Below are 23,222 nucleotides of genomic sequence, written 5' to 3' on the forward strand. Positions count from 1 at the left end.
ATAAACAATTTGACATTTATTACCCATCTATTATGTACCTGTCACTACCATATGCTGAGAATAAAAATATGTTCTCAGGGAGCTCTCAAAACTTCACCTTCTCTAAATTAGGAAATCTGCACTAATAAAAGAGAAACATGCAAATTAACGATCACTCTGCTACATCAAGCCACACCCACCAGCCAATCAGAGCAAATATGCAAATTAACCCATCAAAGATGGGTACATTTGCATATGCAGGTGGGGTGGGCAGAGCCATGGCCCGCCCCAGGGGTCCAGGTCCATCGGGGATGGGGGAGGCCTGGCAGGCAGAGCCAGACACCGCTGGCAAGGTACCACCATCAGGGCCCTGGGAGGCAGGGTGGGTAGCGCCAGACGCCACCTGTGGGGTCCGGGTCCATTGCAGGCCCCAGGAGGGGCAGCGGCCTGCCTAGCCACTCCTGCGGGGCCCTGGGAACATCGCCACCCCAGGGAGGAGCCGCTGGGCCATTCTTAGCCACTCCCCTGGGGCCCCGGGAACATGCCGCCCTGGGGAGGGGAGGCCAGCCTGCCTAGCCACTCCCATGGGGCCCGGGGAACATCTCAGCCCAGGGGAGGCACGGCTGGGCCTGCTTAGCCACTCCAGTGGAGCCCCATGAACATCACGGCCCCAGGGAGACGCGGCCGGCCAGCCTAGCCAAGCCTGCAGGCCCCGGGAACATTGCTGCCCCAGGGAGGCACGGCTGGGCCTGCTCAGCCACTCCCGTGGGGCTCGTGAACATCGCAGGCATGGGGTTGCTGAGACCCAGACAGGGCCTCTGGCCACAGATTCACAGCTTCATGGAGATTGGCTGCCTGGTGGCCACATAGCTGGGCCACAGGGTGCCCGTTCAAGATGTGACACAGAGAGGAGGTGCAGGAGGAAATCCAGAGAATGGGATGTGGCGGTTCAAGTCTCACTTCCTTTGGGCTTTGTTCTTCTTGGTCTTGGTTCTTTTCTTTTGGGCCTGGAGCCCAAGCACTGCAGGGGAGAGGGATGGATGAAGGCCGAATGTGGAAGAAGAGGCTTGAGGCCCGACTGCGGGGCTGCCTGAGGGGCGGCTCCAGGGCGAGTGCCACAGCTTTGGCAAAGCAGCTGGCCAGGAGGTGGGTGTTCCAAGGGGCGTCGAGCAGCGCCTCGCCATGCCTCTATGAGGACACCCCACACAGGCGCTGCCTTCGCCAGCAGGCTCTGGGAGACATCTGCAAATGCTACTGCAACTTCTAACATTCTGGGCAAAGAACTGACCCTGTGCCCCTCTGGGTACCAGGCTTGCTAGGAGTGTGCTGTCACCAATGCCATAGATCAAAGGCAAAAACCTGGCGAGGCGGGGTGCACCAGAGGGGACTCAGGCTGGGGCAGGGGACCAGTGGGCAGGGATCTGCCTCGTCTGCAGAGAGAGAGGTTCTGCAGTGGCCCCAAGATGCGGGTGGGCCTGGCCAGGGATCAGGGGGCGTGGAAGGACACTGGGGTGGAGGGGCAAGGACCCGTAGCCCTGAGGCGGGGGTTGAGGGGGCTGCCACCTCAGTGGAGGGGTGCCGCACTGCAGGGTACCGGACTGATGTGATTCAGAGAAGCTCCCAGTGCTAACTGGCGTGTCCCAGTGCCTTCACTGAGCTTTGATGGCCAATTGAGATACTAGATAAGGAAAATGAGGGAAGAAGTGAGAAAGAAAAAGGAAAGGCAAACAACACAAAAGACTGGAAGGAACCTGTAAACCCATTGTCACTTAAATAGGGAATATAGTCAATAGTGTTGTAATGATGGTATGATGCCAGGTGGGTACTGGAAATATTGGGGAACACTTTGTGAAGTATATGATTGTCTAACCACTATTCTGTAACTAATATAAAACCTGAAACCAATACAAAATAATATTGAATGTAAAGAAATGAAAATAGGAGTGAAATTTTTATAAATTTCAAAGTTTAAATAAAGGCTGTAAAGGAAGGAAGGGGGAGAATAAAAATAGTGTTTTTCATTTTACCACCTTATTGTCTTTTCAGTACATGAAAAATACAGTTGTCTTTATATGGTGCTTTTATACTTTTCTAAGTCATTATCTCATTTTAATTTCAGGACAACTTAAAGACAAGATAATTATTCCCTCCACTATTCAAAGAAAGGAAATCTTGGTGTCTGGTCCCAATGAGTCAATCATCAAGCCCTTGTTGTAAAGCAGGGTTAGTAAAATTTTCTCTGAGGGGTCATATCTATACTAATAAAAGCCTTGGGGGTGATCAGGCCAGCAGGGGAGGGTAGTTGGGGCAATCAGGCTGGCAGAGGAGCAGTTAGGTGTCAATCAGGCCGGCAAGGGAGCCGTTAGGGGACAATCAGGCAGGCAGGCAGGCAAGCAATCAGGCAGGCAGGCGAGTGGTTAGGAGCCAGTGGTCCCGGATTGTGAGAGGGGTGTTCGACTGCAGGTTTAGGCCCGATCCCACAGGGTCCCAGATTGGAGAGGGTGCAGGCTGAGCTGAGGGACACCTTCCCCAGTGCACGAATTTCGTGTACTGGGCCTCTAGTGTGTGCAATAAATCTGTTTTAAAAAGTGATATTTTATTTTTCTATAAAATGTATAAAAGCTTTACAAATATTTTTACTTATTATAGCTCTTTGAGGTTAATTTCCATGTGAGGAAGGAGAATTTATTGAGGACAAGAGATTGTCTGAAAACACTTCAGGTCTTCAGTACTAGAATTTTGCACTAGAATTGGAGTATGGTTCCATTCATCGTTTATTTTCTGTATGTACTTATGATATGTAGGAAGTCTTGTTTTACAAGGCTTACTGGTTTTGTTATTGGTAGAAGTGGAGCTTTTGGGGTGCCAAGGAGAAAATAATTTCCTGAGTTCCCCACAGAAGGATGGGGTTTTGTGGAAAGTTTTATTGATGATGTAAAATTAAGGGGGTTCTGCTCCAAGGTCCTGTCTCCTTCTGTCCTGCCATGGAAAACGTCAAATCATGTCTTTAGCAGGGCCAGGATTAAGGCCACTGCCAAGAATTTCTGCTCCATATTAAAGTCCAGTTCAGTCCAGCATTTGGCTAGTTTAGCTTGTGTTCCTGCTGCAGTCCATTGTGTGTGGGGTCTGCATGGCCATGGGCAATGCACCTGGTTGAGGGAATAGATAAGCACTCAGGGTGATTGCTGGTCACAGAGCAAGAGAGAAAAGGAGACAAGCAAGGGAGAGGGGACTCTTTGGGGATTTTTTTTAAAAATTGATATTTAGGGAGAGAGTTTAGAGGAACATTGGTGTCAGAGCAAAACATCGATCCGCTGCTCTGTGCACATCCGGTCCTGGCAATCCAGCCTTCAACCTGCGCATGTGCCCTGGCAGGGAACAGAACCAGCAACCTTTTGGTGCACAGGATGACGCCCAACCTACTGAGACACAAGGCCAGGGCTATCTGGGTATTTTAACCTTCCTAGATTTTGCAGGCTTGCATTGGCCCCACCCTCCTTGCCATCCATTGTTTCCCAGGCTAGACTGACAGGCAAGCCACCTCCCCTACATCACCTGGACTTCACTGCGCATGCGTCCATCTCCCCCTTGTTAGATCCCTTCTCCCAGTGATCTGTAGGGAATGGACCCGTGGTTCCCCGGGGAGTATGAAGCTATATTTATAATGATGACCAGATGACCATGTTTATAATGTCTGGCCTCCCCTTTGCTCTCTTCCTACTATTAATATTAATAAACCGGCCTAGGTAGTTGCGACAATAACATTTTTACTATTTTTATGACTACCTTGCAAGTCCCACACATGAACCTTCCAAGTCTGTTGCTAATGTCTACCAATTTGATGTTGAGCAAGTAGGTAGATGTATTTAAAAATTTAAACCAGGAGTAATACTATTTTTAAAGTATAGAGAGTAAGAACAATGAAAATGTATACTTGTTTGGTATGATCTGCTTTGAAAAAAATGAAAATTGTTACATATTATCATAGCTTCCGTGGCTGATCTTTAACTATGGGCTCTGAAGATTTAAATTTTAAAATGATGAAAAGAGAATGAAATTAATATTTAAAGTTAGCACTTGTCCCTGCTAAAATATACAGAAGGGACAGTCTCACTTTTAGACCTGGTACTTCGGCCATCTTTTTCCTTTGACCTGTGGCCAACTATTTTGGAAATCCCTCCAGAGATAGTCTGTACATGCACAAGCAATTATATATTGTATTCACCCTACCCCCACATGTATTGTAGTATACTGTAAACACTTCTCTGTACTTTGTTCTTTAACTTAACAATTGACTTTGGAGATTGTTTTATACCACTAACTAAAGATACTCTTCATTCTTTTTTACAGCTGCATAATGAGAATAGAATTATTAAATCATCCTAAAAGATTTCACATGATAGATGTTTAGCAATTGTTAGAGTGAATGAACTTAGTATTTTTTTCAATACAGAGATCAGAAATTTCCTTTGTCATGTTAAACTAGAAGGTTTTTATTATATGTTGGGAAAAATTTTAAACAATTTTTCCCCTTTTTTTCAGATAACCAAACAGCTCAATGGAGTCTGAGCAGCTGTTCCATAGAGGCTACTATAGAAACAGCTACAACAGTATAACAAGCGCAAGTAGCGATGAGGAACTTTTAGATGGAGCAGGTGTCATTATGGACTTTCAAACTTCTGAGGATGACAATTTGTTAGATGGTGACACAGTAGTTGGTAAGTTTAGCATTGCAACTCTTAATATTTGTAGTCATGAATATCTACTAATCAGTATATACTTATTTTACTGAGGTTGCATATTGGGGTAACTTTTTAAAAATTGAGGTGATTCATGTAACATAGAACCACTTTTAAAGTGTACAATTCAGTGGTATTTAGCACTTTCGTAATGTTGTGCAAGTACTGCTCTTTCTAGTTCCAAACATTTTCATTACCCCAAAGGAAAAGCTTATATTTGGATAAACTTTAAAATTTAAATGTAACTTAATGCAGAGATGGATACAGCTTTAATTGGGGTTCTCAAATAAACAGAACTAATAGGAAAAATATTGATGTGTAGGAAGAGATTTTTTATGAGTGATGGGCTCACATGATTGTGGAAGCTGAGAAGTCCCATGACCTGCCATCTGCAAATTGGAGGCCTAGGAATGTTGCTGGTATAATCCTAGTCCCACCCCTAAAGGCCTGAGAACCAGGGGAACCAGTGGAGAAGTCCCAGTTTGAGTCTGAATGCTCCAGGAGCACTGATGTCCAAGGGCAGAAGGACATAGATTATATCCCAGTTCAAGCAGAAAGCAAATTCACCTTACCTTTGCCTTTTTGGTCTATTTAGATCCTTAATCGATTTTATGATACTCACTTTCGTTGGTGAAAGCATCTTTTTTTCAGTCTCGCAATTCAAATGCTAATCCCTTCTGTAAGGACCTTCATAGACATATATACAGAAATAATGTTTTACCAGCGATGTGGGCAGCCTTTACCCCCCAGTAAAGATGCATAAAATTAACTATCACAATAATCATCAAATTCTAAGTGTGGAAATTGATGAATTTCTATAAAGTGAGCACCTCATATAACTACCCCTGTATCAATAAACAAACATTATCAGGACCCCCAGAATCCTTCCTTGTTCCCCCTTCCAGTTTCAAAGTAACTACTATTTTGATTTCTATTACTGTAGTTTAGTTTTGCAGGTATTTACCTTTATCTAAATGGAATTATACCACATATCTATATATATATAAAAGCCCAGCGACCGGAACGGCGGAACAACCAGAATGACCAGGTGACCGGTGGCTATGACACACACTGTGGCAGCCAACCAGCCTGATCTGGGCCCCGATTGCTCCCACCCCCCACCAACCCAGCCCTGATTGGCCCCCAACACCCCAATCGGGTGGGGCCAGACAGCCAACTGCCTGCGGCCCCTCCCCCCCGCTGGCCCGGCCTGATGGGTCCCCATCCGGGCAGGCCGGCTGGACCCCACCTGTGCACAAATTCCTGCACCGGGCCTATACTAATGAAAGGGTAATAAGCTAATTAAACTGGGAGACCTTCTGGACATCCTTCCAGACAAAGCCATGGTGGTGGGGCTGAGGCAGAGGCGGTTAGGGTGATCAGGCCAGCGGGGGCGGGGGGGACAGCTGGGGGTGATCAGGTTGGTAGGGGGAGCAGTTGGGGGCAAGCAGGCAGGTAGGGCGGGGCAGTGGGGGCAATCAGGATGGCAGACAGAGTGGTTAGGGGCAGTCAGGCAGGCAGGCAGGTAAGCGGTTACGAGCCAGAGGTCCCAGATTGCGAGAGGGATGTCTGACTGCCGGCAGTCGGATATCCCCTGAAGGGTCCCAGATTGGAGAGGGTGCAGACCGGGCTGAGGGACACCCCTGTGCACAAATTTCGTGCACCGGGCCACTACCGGTAGTAATATATATACTTTTGGGTCTGGTGTTATTTACTTATGCTTTGAGCTTCATCTATATTGACTATAGCAGGACTTTATTTCCATTGCCATTTAGTATCCCATTGTGTAAATATGCTGCAATTTATCTATTTTATGCATTCTATATTGTTGATGGATATTTAATTTTTTCTTGTATATTTTGTATGTTAATAAAATAATGTTGCTGTGAATTTTCATGTGCATGTTTTTTCATGTGCATGTGCACATTTTGTACACAGTTCTTTGGGATTTATGTCTTGGAATGGAATTCTTAGATGACAGGATATGTGGATCTTAGTACTACCAGATGCTTCAGAGATAGTTCCAATGTGGTTGTAGCAAGTACATTCTACCAGCCCTATGTGAGAGTTCTAGTTGTTCCACATCTTCACCAATACTTGATATTATCAGTTTTTAAAATTTTGGCTATTTTAGTGTAGGTGCAGTAGTCTTGAGTTTTGATTTTAATTTACATTTGCCTGATGGCTTATGAGTTGAAGTACCTTTTGTATGTTCATTGGTTTTTTAGATTGCCTCTTTAGAAGTGCTTCGGTATTTTGGTATTTTTGACTAGTTTTTGAGTTCTTTATGCACTCTGATTATAAGTCCTTTGTCAAATATATGCATTGCAAATTTCTGCTCTTTCTGTGCTATGCCCTTTCATTTTTTTACTGGCATCTTCAGATAAGTATGTTAACGCTTCTAAAGAAATCCAGTTAATCTTTTCCTCTTTTGTGTTTTTGTTTTAAGATATCGTCCCACACCTCAAGGTCATGAAGATCCTTTCCCATTTTCTTTTAGAAGTTTTATTTTTTTGTATCTTTCACACTTAGATTTATAATCTATCTGAAATTAACTTTTATATGTGATATGAGTTAGGGGTTCAGATTCATTTTTTTCCTATATGGATAACTAGTTAACCCAACACTAGAGACTTTTTTGAAAATAATTTTGTATCTTCTAGAACAGTGGTCAGCTAACTCATTAGTCAACAGAGCGGCAAACTGGGCTCGGCTTGCGAGCCGCATGTGGCTCGCGAGCCGCAGTTTGCCGACCACTATTCTAGAAGATATAAGTGATTAACAGAAGATCTAAAACTTATTCCATGTGGCAAAGTCATGATAATTTCAGCTATGATAAATTAAAATTTTTTTTTAAATTGATTTGAGGGAGGGAGGGGAGAGAGGGAGGAAGGAAAGGGAGACAGAGAGAGAGAGAGAAAGAGAGAGAGGGGGAGAGAGAGAGAGAGAGAGAGAGAGAGAGAGAGAGAGAGAGAAGGATCCTTCATGTTAAGGGCTTTTATCTGTGAACTTTTCTGGGAGAACTGAGAAAATAGTTGGGTAAATCATGTTTTGTGTTGTGGTTCTAATTAAGAATTTCAGTTGAAAAAGCCTCAGTAGTTATGAGCTAAGCCTATAAAATTATAAGATGAAGTAAATACATAAAATTACAGGGAGTTTATGGATCAGTTTAAACAGTTCTAAACTACTGATATTTAGAGGAAATTCCTTGGAAGAATATTGATTTTTAAGAAGTTATAACTTATTAATTCTAATGATTTATTTATGACTAGAGGCCCGGTGCACGAAATTCGTGCACAGGGAGGTGGGTCCCTCAGCCCAGCCTGCACCCTCTTCAATCTGGGACACCTCGAGGGATGTCCAATTGCCTGTTTAGGACCGATCCTACCGGACATCCCTCTCACAATCCAGGACTGCTGGCTCCCAACTGCTCACCTGCCTGCCTTCCTGATTGCCCCTAACTGCTCCTGCCTGCCAGCCTGATCACCCCCTAACCACTCCCCTGCCACCCTGTTTGCCCCTAACTGCCTTTCCCTGCAGGCCTGGTACCCCACAACTGCCCTTCCCTGCAGGCCCGGTCGCCACCAACTTCCCTCCTCTGCCGGCCTGGTCACCCCTAACTGCCCTCCCCTGCAGTCTTGATCGCCCCCAACTGCCCTCCCTTGCAGGCCTGGTGCCTCCCAACTGCCATCCCCTGCTGGCCATCTTGTGGTGGCCATCTTGTGTCCACATGGGGGCAGCCATCTTGTGTGTTGGAGTGATGGTCAATTTGCATATTACCCTTTTATTAGATAGGATAGAGGCCTGGTGCACAGGTGGGGGCCAGCTGGTTTGCCGTGAAGGGTGTTCCGGATCAGGGTGGGGGTTCCCTTGGGGCGTGGGGTTGCCTGGGCAAGGGACCTGCGGTGGTTTGCAGGCTGGCCATGCCCCTTGGCAACCCTAGTGGAAGCCCTGATATCTGGGGTTTATTTATCTTCTATAATTGAAACTTTGTAGCCTTGAGCGGAGCCAAGCCTCCTGCTTTATCCATGGCTGCAGCCATTTTTGTTGGGATTTATGTATCTTCTATAATTGAAACTTTGTAGCCTTGAGCAGAGAAGGCCAAGGCAGGCCAGGGCTGCGGAAACTTGGCTTCCTCCATCGCTGGGGGCAACTCAAGCCTCCTGCTCTCTCTAGCTCCATGGCTGCTGCCATTTTTGTTGGAATTTATCTTCTATAATTGAAACTTTGTAGCCTTGAGTGGAAGCCTGGGCCTGCCAGGGTGTGCGGAAAGCTTGGCTTTCTCCATTGCCGGGGAAACCCAAGCCTCTGGCTCTCTCCGTGGCTGAAGCCATCTTGGTTGGGTTAATTTGCATTCTCCTGATTGGCTGGTGGGCGTGCCTTGTGGGTGTAGCAGAGTGATTGTTAATTTGCATATTACTCTATTAGATATGATGGCTTTTAAGAATATCGTTGGTAAATAGTGACAGTAAATAGCTTTCTCCTTCCCAGTCCCCCTTGCTTTGCTCAGCTGGCTCTAGTAAATTGTTGAATGGAAATGATAATTGCAGGCATCTTTTGTCTTGTTCTGACCCTAAAGTTTAACCATTAAGTATTATCTCAAGGTTTTAAGTATGACATTTAATCTGGACTTTGGTGTTACCTTTTATCAGATTAAGTAGGCTCACACCTATTCTTAGTTAAGAATATAATTTCCCTCCATTTTTTGAGATCATTATCTGATTTATATGTCCTTTTTTCTGTAAACTTTAGTTGATTTTTAGGTGTATTAATGTATTATTATTTTTTTTGTAAATTGCTGGATTTGATTTGGTTATGTTTTATTTAGGTTTTTTGCATATATTTTCCTAACTGGGATTGGCTGATAGTTTTTCTTTGTCCTTATTATGTTTTGTTATCAAAGTTATACTCCCCTCAAAGTCAGTTGTAGTGATGCCTTTTTCTAGTCTCTGGAGGGGTTTATGTAACATTGGCATTATTATTTCTTCCTTAAATTTTGGTAGAATTTGCGATTGAAATTCTTGGTTTAGAATTTTCTTTGGATTAAGCTTTTAAATTATGTTTCAAGCTATTTAATGGTTATAGCACTGTTCTTTTTTTTAAAAACATATGTTTGTGTTGATTTCAGAAAGGGAGAGAGAGAGACAGCAATATGAATGATGAGAGAGAATCATTGATAGGCATCCTCCTGCCCGCCCCACACTGGGGATCCAGCCTGCAACCCAGGCATGTGCCCTGACCAGGAATCAAACCATGATCTCCTGGTTCATAGGTCGACACTCAACCACTGAACCAAGTCGGCTTAGCACTATTCTTAATGTTTTTAGATCAATTTGGTAAGTTGTATTTGTCTAAAAAATCGTTCTTTTTATTTAAAAAAATTATTGGCATGAAATTGTTTTAATGATTATAGTTTCTGCAGTCATGATAATGACTTTGTCATTCTGATAATGGTTGTGCCTTTCTTCTTTTCTCTCCCTCTCTTCCTTTTCTCCTCCCCTTAATAGTCAGTGTCAGTTTAGATTTATCAGTCATTAGTCTTTCTAGTGAACTACTTTTGCCTTTGTTGTTCTTTTCTATTATGTATTTGTTTTCTGTTTTATTAATTTCTGTTCTTAATTCCTTCTACTTTCTTTGGATTTATTTTCCTGTAACTTTTTTTAACTTTTTGAAATAGTTGTTTAATTTTTAGCCTTTTTTCAGGTAAATATATTTAAAGCTAATTTCTCCAGATACTGATTACTCTTTTCACCAATTAAAAATCCCTTCTAACTTCCATAATGATATCTGTTTATACTTATAGGTTATTTAGAAATGTAGTTCATAATTTCCAAACCTATGAAGAATTTCTGGTTATATTTTTAATGGGTTTACAACATTATTACATTGCTGTCAAAGAATATACATTGTGTAATATCAACATTTTCAAAAATTTTTGAGACTTGCATTGTGGCCCAGGATAAAGTTTATTTTTGTAAATGTTCCACGTATGCTATAGAAGAGTATATAATATGAAATTTTTGGTGAATGGTATTCTCTATATACCCATTAGGTAATATCTGTTAATATTCTGTTGAACTCTTTTTTTTTCACTTAACTTTATTTCTCCTTGTTTGTTTCTATCAAGTATGTGATAATGATGCTTTAATATTTATCTTTAGACTTAAATATCACCGTTTTTTGTCATTCTATAAATTTTTGCTGTATATACTTTGATCTCATGTTATTAGGTTATATCTTCCTGTGAACTGAACCACATTACTTTTATTGTGAAGTGAAGTGACTCTATTTTCCAAGTATACTTTCTTTCTTTAAAGCCTCCTTGGATATCAGTATAGCTCCCAAATTTTCTTTGGGTTTAGGGATTGCATGCACCATTTTTTCAAACCTTTTACTTTCATACTTTCTGTATCCATGTGTTTTAGTTGAGACTCTTGTAATCATGTTGAGAGCTAAAATGGCTTATGTTTGTGAGGGATGAATATTGTAAAACCGTTCTGTTTTTTATATTTTCTGGTTTGTCATTTTTGAGAATTCCTAAGTCCTCTTTTTTTAAAAAAATATATTTTATTGATTTTTTTACAGAGAAGGGAGAGGGATAGAGAGTTAGAAACATCGATGAGAGAGAAACATTGATCAGCTGCCTCCTGCACACTCCCCATTGGGGATGTGCCCACAACCAAGGTACATGCCCTTGGCTGGAATCGAACCTGGGACCCTTGAGTCCGCAGGCCGACGCTCTATCCACTGAGCCAAACCAGTTAGGGCTAAGTCCTCTTTTTTTAATGCTGCAGTAACTGTGTAGTATGATTTGATTGTTGTTCTTGAAAGTTTTGCTATTTCTCTTCTCTTCCCCCCTCACCCCATGATGCTTTTGCTTAAGGAAGAGGACTGACAACTCAAGTTAAAGTTTGATGTCATACAGAGTGTTCAAATATAATTGTAAAGCACCTATACTTAATGGGTAAGCTACAGTTAATCTGACACTTTTAAGAGTAATTTATTTAGTTTGAGGAGTAAAGGATATAATTTTTGTTAATATTTGTCTTATACAAGTGATTATATTGGCATTTTATTTATTTATTTATTTTTTCTGTCTTTTTTATTTTTATTTTTATTTATTTATTTTTTTAAAATAAATCTTTATTCAGATTATTACAATTATTTCTCCTTTTTCCCCCCATAGCTCCCCTCCACCCATTTCCCACCCCACCTTCTGCCCTTACCTCCCCCCCACTGTCCTCATCCATAGGTGTATGATTTTTGTCCAGTCTCTTCATGAGCCCCCCATACCCCTTTCCCCCTGAGAATTATCAGTCCACTCCCTTTCTATGCCCCTGATTCTATTATATTCACCAGATTATTCTGTCCCTCAGGTTTTTAATTCACTTGATTTTTAGGTTCACTTGTTGATAGATATGTATTTGTTGTTCATAATTTTTATCTTTACTTTTTTCTTCTTCCTCTTCTTTAAGAATACCTTTCAGCATTTCATATAATACTGGTTTGGTGGTGATGAACTCCTTTAGCTTTTTCTTGTCTGTGAAACTCTTTATCTGCCCTTCAATTCTGAATGATAGCTTTGCTGGGTAGAGTAATCTTGGTTGTAGGTTCTTGCTATTCATCACATTGAAAATTTCTTGCCACTCCCGTCTGGCCTGCATAGTTTCTGTTGAAAAGTCAGCTGACAGTCGTATGGGTGCTCCCTTGTAGGTAACTAACTGTTTTTCTCTTGCTGCTTTTAATATTCTCTCTTTGTCTTTTGCTCTTGGCATTTTAATTATGATGTGTCTTGGTGTGGTCCTCTTTGGATTCCTTTTGTTTGGGGTTCTGTGGGCTTCCTGGACTTGTAAGTCTATTTCTTTCACCAGGTGGGGGAAATTTTCGGTCATTATTTCTTCCAATAGGTTTTCAGTATCTTGCTCTCTCTCTTCTTCTGGCACCCCCATAATTCTGATGTTGGTACGCTTGAAGTTGTCCCAGAGTCTTCTTACATTATCTTCAACTTTTTGGATTTTTTTTTTTGCTTTTTGCTTTTTCGGTTGAGTGTTTTTTGCTTCTTTGTAATTCAATTCTTTGACTTGATTTTTGTGTTCCTCTTGTCTGTTTTTGGGTCTCTGTATAATATTTTTTATTTCAGTCAGTGTATGTTTAATTTCTAGTTGGTCCTTTTTCATATCTTCGAGGGTCTCATTATATTTATTGGCCTTTTCTAGGATATTCTTGAAAAGCCTTATAACCGTGGTTTTGAATTCTATATCCAGTCGTTTGTTTTCCTCCATTTCTTTCGTTTGTGATCTGATTCTTTGACGCCGCATTTTCACTGCTTCCCTGAGTTGGTAAGGTAGATTTGTGTGCTAGGTTTCCAATATGGCCCAGTGGGTCTGCCTCCCCAGTTAACCTGAGGTGGACACTCTTGGTGCACCCCTTTGTGGACTGTGTGTACAGCCTTGTTGTAGTTAAGTCTTTATTGTTGTTGGTATCACTGGGAAGAATTGACCTCCAGGCCAGTTGGCTGTAAGGATCAGCTGTGTCTATGCTGGGAGAAGTTTGGTGCTGGAGACAGCCTTATAGGATTAGACTTGCCAAATTGCAATAGCCTCTGTGCTCAGCTTGGATGGGGTGGAGTCTCAGGGCGGAGCAGACAGTCTTGGCTTCCCGTCAGCCTTGCCCTTACGCGCACGTGCATGCCTTCAGACCTCTGCCTTCCTGGCTCCCGAGTCTCCGCCCGAGAGAGTCCAGACTCCCCCCACAAGAGCGTGGGTCCCCAGGGGCTCGCCTGGAACTGGGGTTCACTGCAGTCAGAACTGGGGCTCAGTGCATTCAGGAGCCTCTGACTCCCTTCCACTAGGGAAAGCCTGTGGCAACCTCCGCAGCCTTTGTGCGCACTGGCGTGCACGCGCGCTTTCAGTCCTCCGCCTTCCCCGGCTCCCGAGTCTCCGCCCGAGAGTCCAGACTCCCCCCACAAGAGCGTGGGTCCCCAGGGGCTCGCCTGGAACTGGGGTTCACTGCAGTCAGAACTGGGGCTCAGTGCAGTCAGGAGCCTCTGACTCCCTTCCACTAGGGAAAGCCTGTGGCAGCCTCTGCAGCCTTTGTGCACACTGGCACGCGCGCGCTTTCAGTCCTCCGCCTTCCCCGGCTCCCAAGTCTCCGCCCGAGAGTCCAGACTCCCCCTGTAAGAGCGTGGGTCCCCAGGGGCTCGCCCGGAACTGGGGTTCAGTGCAGTCAGAACTGGGGTTCAGTGCGTTCGGGGGCTTCCTTCCCCCTTCCGCCAGAGAAAGTTAGCCAGGCTCTCAGCCGCCCTTCCTCTCTGTGTGCACAAAGACCGTTTGCCGTACCTCCAATTCTCTGTGAGCTTTTCTCTTTCCTTCTAGTTGTAGAATTTTCACTCAGCCAGCTTTCCTGTGGTTCTGGATGGTGTCCGTTCTGTCTTTTAGTTGTAGTTTTGAAATTGTTGTGCGAGGCAGCAGTTTAGGTGTTTACCTATGCCGCCATCTTGGTTTTCTCTATATTGGCATTTTAAAAAAAGAATGTTCTTATTATAGAAAATGTTAAACACATGTATAGGGAAAAGTATTATGTAGATTCTTGTTCTTATCATTTAGGTTAAATAATTACCAGCTCATGGTCAATTTTGTTTCATCTCTACTTCCTTCTCACAATTATTTTGAAATAAATCTGAAACATTGTATCCTTTTAGATAGATATGCTGATAAAGAGTCTCTCCTTGATCAAACTTTAGTCAAGCACCTCTGAATTCTCTTCCCAATTAGGTATCTCATTTTGAACTTGTTTTATTTAGTATTGCTCAGTTTTGGTTAGAATCTGGTAAAGTTGGTTTAGCCTGAATCCCCTACCCTCCTCAACCTCCTGGATCTTCATTCTCCACCATCCTCAAGGTAATATCACCCTTGTCTGCCTTATAGCAAGAATCCTATCAGGGCTGTTTAGCCAGAACCTCCCCCGCTCCTCTTACCCCAGATGTTTCCTCTTTGTAATGCCGGGGGCGGGGGGGGGGTGTCTTTCCCAGCATCTGGAAGGGTTCAGGAATCTGAAGAAGGTGCTGCGTGTAAATTGATAAAAAGACTACAAATATAATATAAATTTGTAATCCATGGGGGAGCCAGAGGAGCTTAGCTGTAGGAACCAAGTTCTCCTGAATCTCCGGACCCCTTACTCTTTATTAACACAAATTGTCCTAAGGCAAAGTAGATATACATATCAAAGGTTAAGGTTTAGTATACAGTAGGCATTGTTAGATTGGGGGAACTGCCTTCGGCTGTTCAGGTGTTTGGCCAGCAGGAGGCAGTAACATGTAGATTAAAATGCCTTCAGCTGTCTGGTAGCAGGTAATATATGCAAATCTTTAGGTGTGGGGAAATGCCCTTAGCTATTCCAGCAGCAGGTAATATGTATTCAGCCCTGCTGAGTCCCCAAGTTCCATCAACCTTTTGATGAAACTTCTTGCATTTATGACATGCTGGAATTAGCTTCCGGCATCTTACTAATTTTTTTTCAATCCTCATGGGAGCATATGTTTTTTTATTGATATTTAGAGAGAGAGAAACATCAATGTGAGAAACATCTATTGGTTGCCTCTTGTACATGCCCCATCAAGGGATCAAACCCACAACCTAGTTATGTGTCCTGTTGGGTAATCGAACCTGCAACCTTTTGGTGTATGGGATGACACTCCAACAAACTGAGCCACCTGGCCAGGTCCTCTTAGTAATTTTTTAAAAATTTTATTTATTGAATTTCTTGGTGTGACATCCTATCTAATAAAGAGGGTATATGCAAATTGACCGTCACACAGCCACAAAGATGGTGGCGCCCATAGCCACAAGTTGGCGTTGCCCAGTCCCCTCAGCCCCTTCGGAGTCCCACTGTTCTTTCAGCCCAGCCTGGGGGGGTGGCAGGTGCACGGTGTGGCCAGACCCGCCCTCAGCCCCCCAGTAACCCAGGGCCGGCCCGAGGCGCAGGCAAGCCTTGGATGTTGGCTCCCCAGCCGCCTATGGCTGCCCGAGGCTTAGGTAACCAGGGAAGGCCAAGGCTTGCACTGCCGGCAATGGCAGCAGCAGAGGTGTGATGGGGGCGTCACCTTCCTCTGATTGCCAGGTCACCTCCCATCCCTGAGGGCTCCCAGACTGTGAGAGGGGCAGGCCGGGCTGAGGGACTCCCCCTCCAGTGCATGAATTTTCATGTACCGGGCCTCTAGTTTGGTTAATAAAATTATATAGGTTTCAAGTGTACAGGTCTATAATACATCATCTATATGTTGTATTGTTTGTTCGCCCAGTCAACTCTCTTTCCATCCTCATTTATCCTCCCTTAAAATATTTTTATTGATTTCAGAGAGGAACAGAGGGAGAGAGAGATAGAAACATCAATGATGAGAGGTAATCATTGATTGGCTGCCTCCTGCAGGCCCCCTACTGGGGGCCAACCCCACAACCTAGACACTGTGCCCTGACCAGGAATCAAATTGTGACCTCCTGGTTCATAGGTTGTTGCTAACCACTTGAGCCACAACCGCTGCGTGTCCCTTTTTTATCTTTATTGTTGAAAGTGTTACAGATAGTACCCCCTTTTCTTCCCATTGACTCCCTTCCACCCATACCCGCCCCTCCCAGGCCTTCACCACATGACTGTCTATGTACATGGGCTGTGCATATCCTATATAAAAAAGCGTAATATGCAAATCGACTGAACAGCTGAACAGCGGAACAACCATCCGGACAATCATCTGGGACCATGCTATGACACCCACTGGCGCCAGGTTAGCCAGGGCAGGTGCAATGCGATTGGTTGGGGGCCTGGCCATCGCCCCATGATCGCCCCACAGACAGGCCCAGGCCACCGACTGGTAGAGCGACCAATCGGGGGGCTCCATGATCGCCCGAAGGAGGGAGGCCCAGTCCACCCCTTGGCGGGCTGCAGTGGGTGGACGGGGCCTCCTTCTGTGAGGTCCCAGGTGTCGGCGGCTGGAGGGAAGCCAGGGTTCCAGGTGCCAGCGGCCGGGGGAAGGAAGGCCTACTCTTGAATAAATTTCGTGCCTCTAGTATGCATATAAGTTCCCAGGTTAATCTCTCCCCCCCTCCCACCTTCCCTCTGAGATTCATCAATCTGTCCCATGCTTTTGTGTCTCTGGATCTATTTTCATCAGTTTATTTTGTTCATTAGATTCAACATATTGGTGAGATCATGTGTTACTCCATACATCACCATTTATCTCCCCTATACCCTCCCCCAGCAATCACCACACTGTTGTCTGTGTCCATGAGCATTTTCTTTTTTTAAAAATTTTTATTTTTTAATTCTCATTCAAGGATATTTTTTCCATTTTCAGAGAGAGTAATGGAAGAGAGGAAAAGATTAACATTGATATGAAAGAAACACATCGATTGGTTGCCTCCTGCATGTACCCTGACCAGGGCTGAGGAACCTGCAACCAAGATACATGCCCTCTACTGGAATCAAACCTGGGTCTCTTCGGTCCATAGGTTGATGCTCTAGAGCTTAAAAAATTTTTTTGCTCAACCCCCACACCCACTACCCACCCCCCCTCCTCTGACATCCATCAGCCTGCTCTCTATGAGTCTGTCACTATTTTGCGTGCGGTTCATTTTGTTCATTAGATTCTGTACATGAATGAAATCATGATATTTGTCTTTCTCTGGCTGTCTTATTTCACTTAGCATAATGCTCTCCAGGCCCATCCATGCTATCACAAAGGGTAAGATTTCCTTCTTTTTTATGGCTGAGTAGTAGTCCATTGTGTAAAGGATAACGGGTTTGTTTTTTTATCCCCTCATCTACTAATGGACACTTGCACTGCTTCCAAATCTTGACTATTGTAAACAACGCTGCCATGAACGTAAGGATGCATCTGTTCTTTCAAATTAGTGTTTTGGGTTTCTTTGATTATATTACCAGAAGTAGAATTGCTGGGTCATTCGGCAGTTCCATTTTTAATTTTTTGAGGAAACTCCGAACTGTTTTCCACATTGGCTGCACCAATCCCACCAACAGTGTGCAGGGTTTCATTTTTCATCCTCACCAATACTTGTTGTTTGTTAATTTATTGATGATAGCCATTCTGACAGGTGTGAGATGATATCTAATTGCATTTCTCTGACAATTAGTGATGCTGGGTATTTTTTTATATATCTATTAGCTATCTTTTTGTCCTCAATGGAGAAGTGTCTGTCTATTTAGGCCCTTTGCTCATATTTTAATGGGATTGTTTGCATTTTTGGTGTTGAGTTTTATAAGTTCTTTATACATTTTGGATGAGATTCATCAGTCTGTTCCATGCTTCAGATGTATCATTGGTGAATATGTTTCCCCATTCAGTGGATTGCCTTTTCATTTTGTTGATGGTTTTCTTTGCTGTGCAAAAACTTTTTAGTTTGATGTAGTGCCATTTGCTTATTTTTTTCTTTTGTTTCCCTTGCCTGAGGATATATATCAGAAAAAATATCCTTTGGGTGGTGGGCAGACAGTGCAATATAAAGATCATGTATCATGGAATTAATTGTACATTTGAAATCTATGTATCTTTTTTTTCTTTATTTTTTAAAAATTTAATAAATCTTTATTGTTTAGATTATTACAATTGTTCCTCTTTTTCCCCCTCATAGCTCCCCTCCACCCAGTTCCCACCCCACCCTCTGCCCTTACCACCACCCCCACTGTCCTCATCCATAGGTGTAGGATTTTTGTCCAGTCTCTTCCCGCACCCTCCACACCCCTTCCCCACCCCCCCCCCCCCGAGAATTGTCAGTCCACTCCCTTTCTATGCCCCTGGTTCTATTCACCAGTTTATTCTGTTCATCAGACTTTTTATTCACTTGATTTTTAGATTCACTTGTTGATAGATATGTATTTGTTGTTCATAATTTTTATCTTTACCTTTTTCTTCTTCTTCCTCTTCTTAAAGAATACCTTTCAGCATTTCATATAATACTGGTTTGGCGGTGATGAACTCCTTTAGCTTTTTCTTATCTGTGAAGCTCTTTATCTGCCCTTCAATTCTGAATGATATAGCTTTGCTGGGTAGAGTAATCTTGGTTGTAGGTTCTTGCTGTTCATCACTTTTGAGTATTTCTTGCCACTCCCGTCTGGCCTGCATAGTTTCTGTTGAGAAATCATCTGACAATCGTATGGGTGCTCCCTTGTAGGTAACTAACTGTTTTTCTCTTGCTGCTTTTAATATTCTCTCTTTGTCTTTTGCTCTTGGCATTTTAATTATGATGTGTCTTGGTGTGGTCCTCTTTGGGTTCCTTTTGTTTGGGGTTCTGTGCGCTTCCTGGACTTGTAAGTCTATTTCTTTCACCAGGTGGGGGAAGTTTTCGGTCATTATTTCTTCCAATAGGTTTTCAGTATCTTGCTCTCTCTCTTCTTCTGGCACCCCCATAATTCGGATGTTGGCACGCTTGAGGTTGTCCCAGAGGCTCCTTACACTATCTTCATATTTTTGGATTCTTTTTTTTTCCTTTTCTGGTTGGGTGTTTTTTGCTTCTTTGTATTTCAAATCTTTGACTTGATTCTTGCGATTCTCTAGTCTGCTGTTGGATCTCTGTATATTATTTTTTATTTCAGTCAGTGTATGCTTAATTTCTAGTTGGTCCTTTTTCATATCCTCGAGGGTCTCACTAAATTTATTGGCCTTTTCTAGAAAATTCTTGAAAAACCTTATAACCGTGGTTTTGAACTCCATATCCAGTTGTTTGCTTTCCTCCATTTCTGTCATTTGTGACCTGTTTCTTTGTCTCCATTTTGGCTGCTTCCTTGAGTTGATAGAGGGGCTTTGTGTGCTAGGTGTCCTATAGGTCCCAGTGGCTCAGCCTCCCCAATTACCTGAGGTGGACACTCTTGGTGCACCCCTTTGTGGGCTGTGTGCACAGCCTTGTTGTAGTTAAGCCTTGATTGTTGTTGGTATCACTGGGAGGAATTGACCTCCAGGCCTATTGGCTGTGAGGATCAGCTGTGTCTACGCTGGGAGAACTTCTGTGCTGGAGACACCCTTATGAGACACGACTTGCTTCAGTGGGGCTTTGGTGCTCACTGAGTCTGCCCCCTGAGTGTGTCCCTTACAGATCTGAGGAGTTGTAATCTGGATGGTCCCACTCTGACCCCTGGGTACACTGGCCCTTGGATCTCTAAGGAGGTGCTAATTTAGCCTCTGCCTGAGGCTACCCAGCAGGAGCTACGGAAATCTGCAGGTTCCTCTTCTTTTTTTGGGTTTTGGAGGTGCCCAGATGATGGCCAGCTGTGAAGCAATGCAAGCTGCTGTGGGGCCTTGGGCCTTCTTTTGGATCTTCTGGGTCTCACTGACTCAGCTGCAGTTTGTTAGGTAAGTTTAGAATTCAAAGGACCAGGCCATTCATATGCAAAAGCCTCTGTGCTCAGCTTGGATGGGGCGGAGTCTCAGGGCAGAGAAAACAGCAATGGCTTTGTGGGGTGGGATCTCAGGGTGCAGCAAACAGCAATGGCTTCCCGTCAGCCCTGCCCTAAGAGGCCCCTGGGTCTCAGTGTCCCGCGGTAATCGCTGCAAGCACCTCTGAGAGAAAGCCGCCCTTGAGTTTTGCTCAGACAGAGTCTCCTGGTATGCGTCTGGGTCCCCAGAGTCTTGCCTGGAACTGGAGTGCAGAGCAGTCGGGAGCTTTTGTCTCCCTCCTGATTGAGAAAGCGAGCCGAGTACTCAGTTGCCAGCCCTCTCTGCGTGCGCACCTCCGTACCTCTGCCTCCCGCAGTGCTTGTGAGTCTCAGTGTGCTTTTCTCTTTCCTTCTAGTTGTAGAATTTCCACTCAGCCAGCCTTTCTGTGGTTCTGGATGATGTCCATTTTGTCTTTTAGTTGTAGTTTTGAAATTGTTGTGCAAGGCAGCAGTTCAGGTGTTTACCTATGCCGCCATCTTTGTTTCTCTCCTGAAATCTATATATTGCTACAAGAAATGTTTGAGATTTTACTGCCTATGTTTTCTTCTAGAATTTTAATGGTTTCATGTCTTACTTTTAAGTCTTTAATCCATTTGAATTTAATCTTTTGTATGGTATAATAAGGTGGTTTAATTTCATTTTTTCCCCATGTATCTGTCCATTTTCCCAGCACCATTTATTGAATAGGCTGTCTTTACCCATTGTATGTTCTTGCCTCCTTTGTCAAATATTAATTGATCATAAAAGTGTGGGTTTATTTCCGGGCTCTATATTCTGTTCCATTGAGCTATATGTCTGTTTTTATGCAAGTACCATGCTGTTTTGATTATTATGGCTTTGTAGTGTAGTTTGATATCATGTAGCATGATTCTTTCAACTTTGATCTTCTTTCTAAAGATTGCTGTGGCTATTCGGGGTTTTCTTTAGTTCCATATAAATTTTTGTAATATTTGTTCATGTCCTGTGAAATATGCAATTGCTATCTTTGTAGGAATTGTGTTGAATCTGTAAATTACTTTGGGTAATATAAACATTTTAATGATGTTAATTCTTTCTACCCATGAGCACAGTATATGCTTCCGCTTGTTTGTATCTTCTTCAGTTTTTTCTTCAGTGTCTTTTAATTTGCCAAATTCAGGTCTTTTACATCATTGTCAAATGTATTCCGAGGTATTTTATTTTTTTGATTCACTTGTAAATGGGATTCTTTTCTTAGTTTCTCCTTTTGATAATTCATTATTGGTGTATAAAAATACAACTGATTTCTGGACATTTATTTTGTCTCTTGCTACTTTTCTGAATTCCTTTTTTCCACTCTAGTAGTTTTTTGGTGGAATCTTTAGGGTTCTCCATGCCATCTGCAATAATGACTTCTTCCTTTCCAATTTGAATGTTTTTTATTTCTTTCTCTTGTCTGCTGTGGATAGGCCTTGCAATACGTTGTTGAATAAGAGTGGTGAAAGTGGACATCCCAGTCTTCTTCCTGATATTAAGGGAAACACTTGTAGTTTTTGCTCATCCTATCTAATGAAAGAGTAATATGCAAATTAACCATCACTCTGCTACACCCACAAGCCATGCCCACCAGCCAATCAGGAGCGAGTATGCAAATTAACCCAACAAAGATGGCTGCAGCTACAGAGCGAGCAGGAGGCTTGAGTTGCCCCCGGTGATGGAGGAAGCCAAGCTTTCCGCACACCCTGGCTGGCCCAGGCTTCCACTCAAGGCTACAAAGTTTCAATTATAGAAGATAAATAAATCCCAACAAAAATGGCTTTGGCCATGGAGCAAGTAGGCCCCTCACCACAGGCCCCTCGCCCAGGCTGTCCCACACCCCAAGGGAACCCCCACCCTGATCCGGGACACACTCAGGGCAAACCAGCTGGCCCCCATCCATGCACCAAGCCTCTATCCTATCTAATAAAAGAGTAATATGCAAATTGACCACCACTCCAACACAAAAGATGGCTGCCCCATGTGGATACAAGATGGCCGCCACAAGATGGCAGTGGGAGAGACCGGGCCTGCAAGGGTGGGCAGTTGTGGGCATTCAGGCCAGCTGAGTAGGGCAGTTGGGAGGGACCAGTCCTGCAAGGGAGGGCAGTAGGGGGCAATCAAGCCTCAGGGGAGGGCAGTTAGGGGTGACCAGGCTGGCAGAGGAAGTTGGGGGTGACCGGGCCTGCAGGGAAGGGTAGTTGGGGGGGACCAGGCCTGCAGGGAAGAGCAGTTGGGGGGGACCAGACCTGCAGGGGAGGGCAGTTAGGGGTCACCAGGTCTGCAGGGGAGAGCAGTTAGGGGCTACCAGGCCTGTAGGGGAGAGCAGTTGGGGGGGGAGGGACCAGGCCTGCAGGGGAGGGCAGTTAGAGGTGACCAGGCCTGCAGGGGAGGTCAATTAGGGGCAATCAGGCTGGCAGGGGAGTGGTTAGGGGTGATCAGGCTGGCAGGCAGAAGCAGTTAGGGGCAATCAGGAAGGCAGGCATGCGAGCAGTTGGGAGCCAGCAGTCCTGCATTGTTAGAGGGATGTCTGACTGCCCGTTTAGCCCCTCAGCCAGGCTGGCCACACCCCATGGGGTAAGGGTCCCCACTGGGGGCTTGACCAGCCTGAAAACAGCCCTCGAATATCCCTCGAGGGGTCCCAGATTGGAGAGGGTGCAGGCTGGGCCGAGGGACACACACCCTTGTGCATGAATTTCGTGCACCGGGCCTTTAGTTGGGTATAATGTTGGCTGTAGGTTTGTCATATATGGTATTTATTTATTTATGTATTAATTTATTTACTAGTGGCCCAGTGCATGAAATTCATGCACGGTGGGTGGTGTTCCTCAGCCCGGCCTGCACCCTCTCCTTCTGGGACCCCTTGAAGGATGTCCTACTGCTAGTTTACAGGGATCGGGCCTAAACTGGCAGTCGGACATCCCTTTCGCAATCTGGGTCTGCTGGCTCCTAACCACTCACCTGCCTGCCTGCCTGCCTGCCTGTCTGATTGCCCCTAACCATTGTGCCTGCTGGCCTGCTCGCCCCCAAATGGCCCACCCTCGCCAGCCTGATCACCCTCAACTGCC

At 44.2% G+C, this 23,222-nt stretch overlaps 1 protein-coding gene across 6 annotated transcripts in view; it reads left to right on the forward strand.

The window, feature by feature from the left end:
• The window catches only part of CLCN3 (chloride voltage-gated channel 3), a 95,278-nt gene that overhangs the window by 11,580 nt on the left and 60,476 nt on the right, over positions 1–23,222 (forward strand). For 2 of the 6 annotated variants that reach the window (XM_080674085.1, XM_080674088.1), the window contains exons 2-3: positions 2,099–2,202; positions 4,522–4,697. The exons of 2 other annotated variants lie outside the window; for them this stretch is intronic. In XM_080674085.1, coding sequence (XP_080530211.1) covers positions 4,538–4,697 — 160 coding nt within the window. In that variant the 5' untranslated portion in view covers positions 2,099–2,202; positions 4,522–4,537. The remainder of the gene's footprint in view (positions 1–2,098; positions 2,203–4,521; positions 4,698–23,222) is intronic. 2 more of the 6 variants (XM_080674087.1, XM_080674084.1) reach the window with 1 other exon arrangement.

The sequence above is a fragment of the Plecotus auritus genome (assembly GCF_963455305.1).
Source record: "Plecotus auritus genome assembly, chromosome: 6".
NCBI lineage: Eukaryota > Metazoa > Chordata > Mammalia > Chiroptera > Vespertilionidae > Plecotus > Plecotus auritus.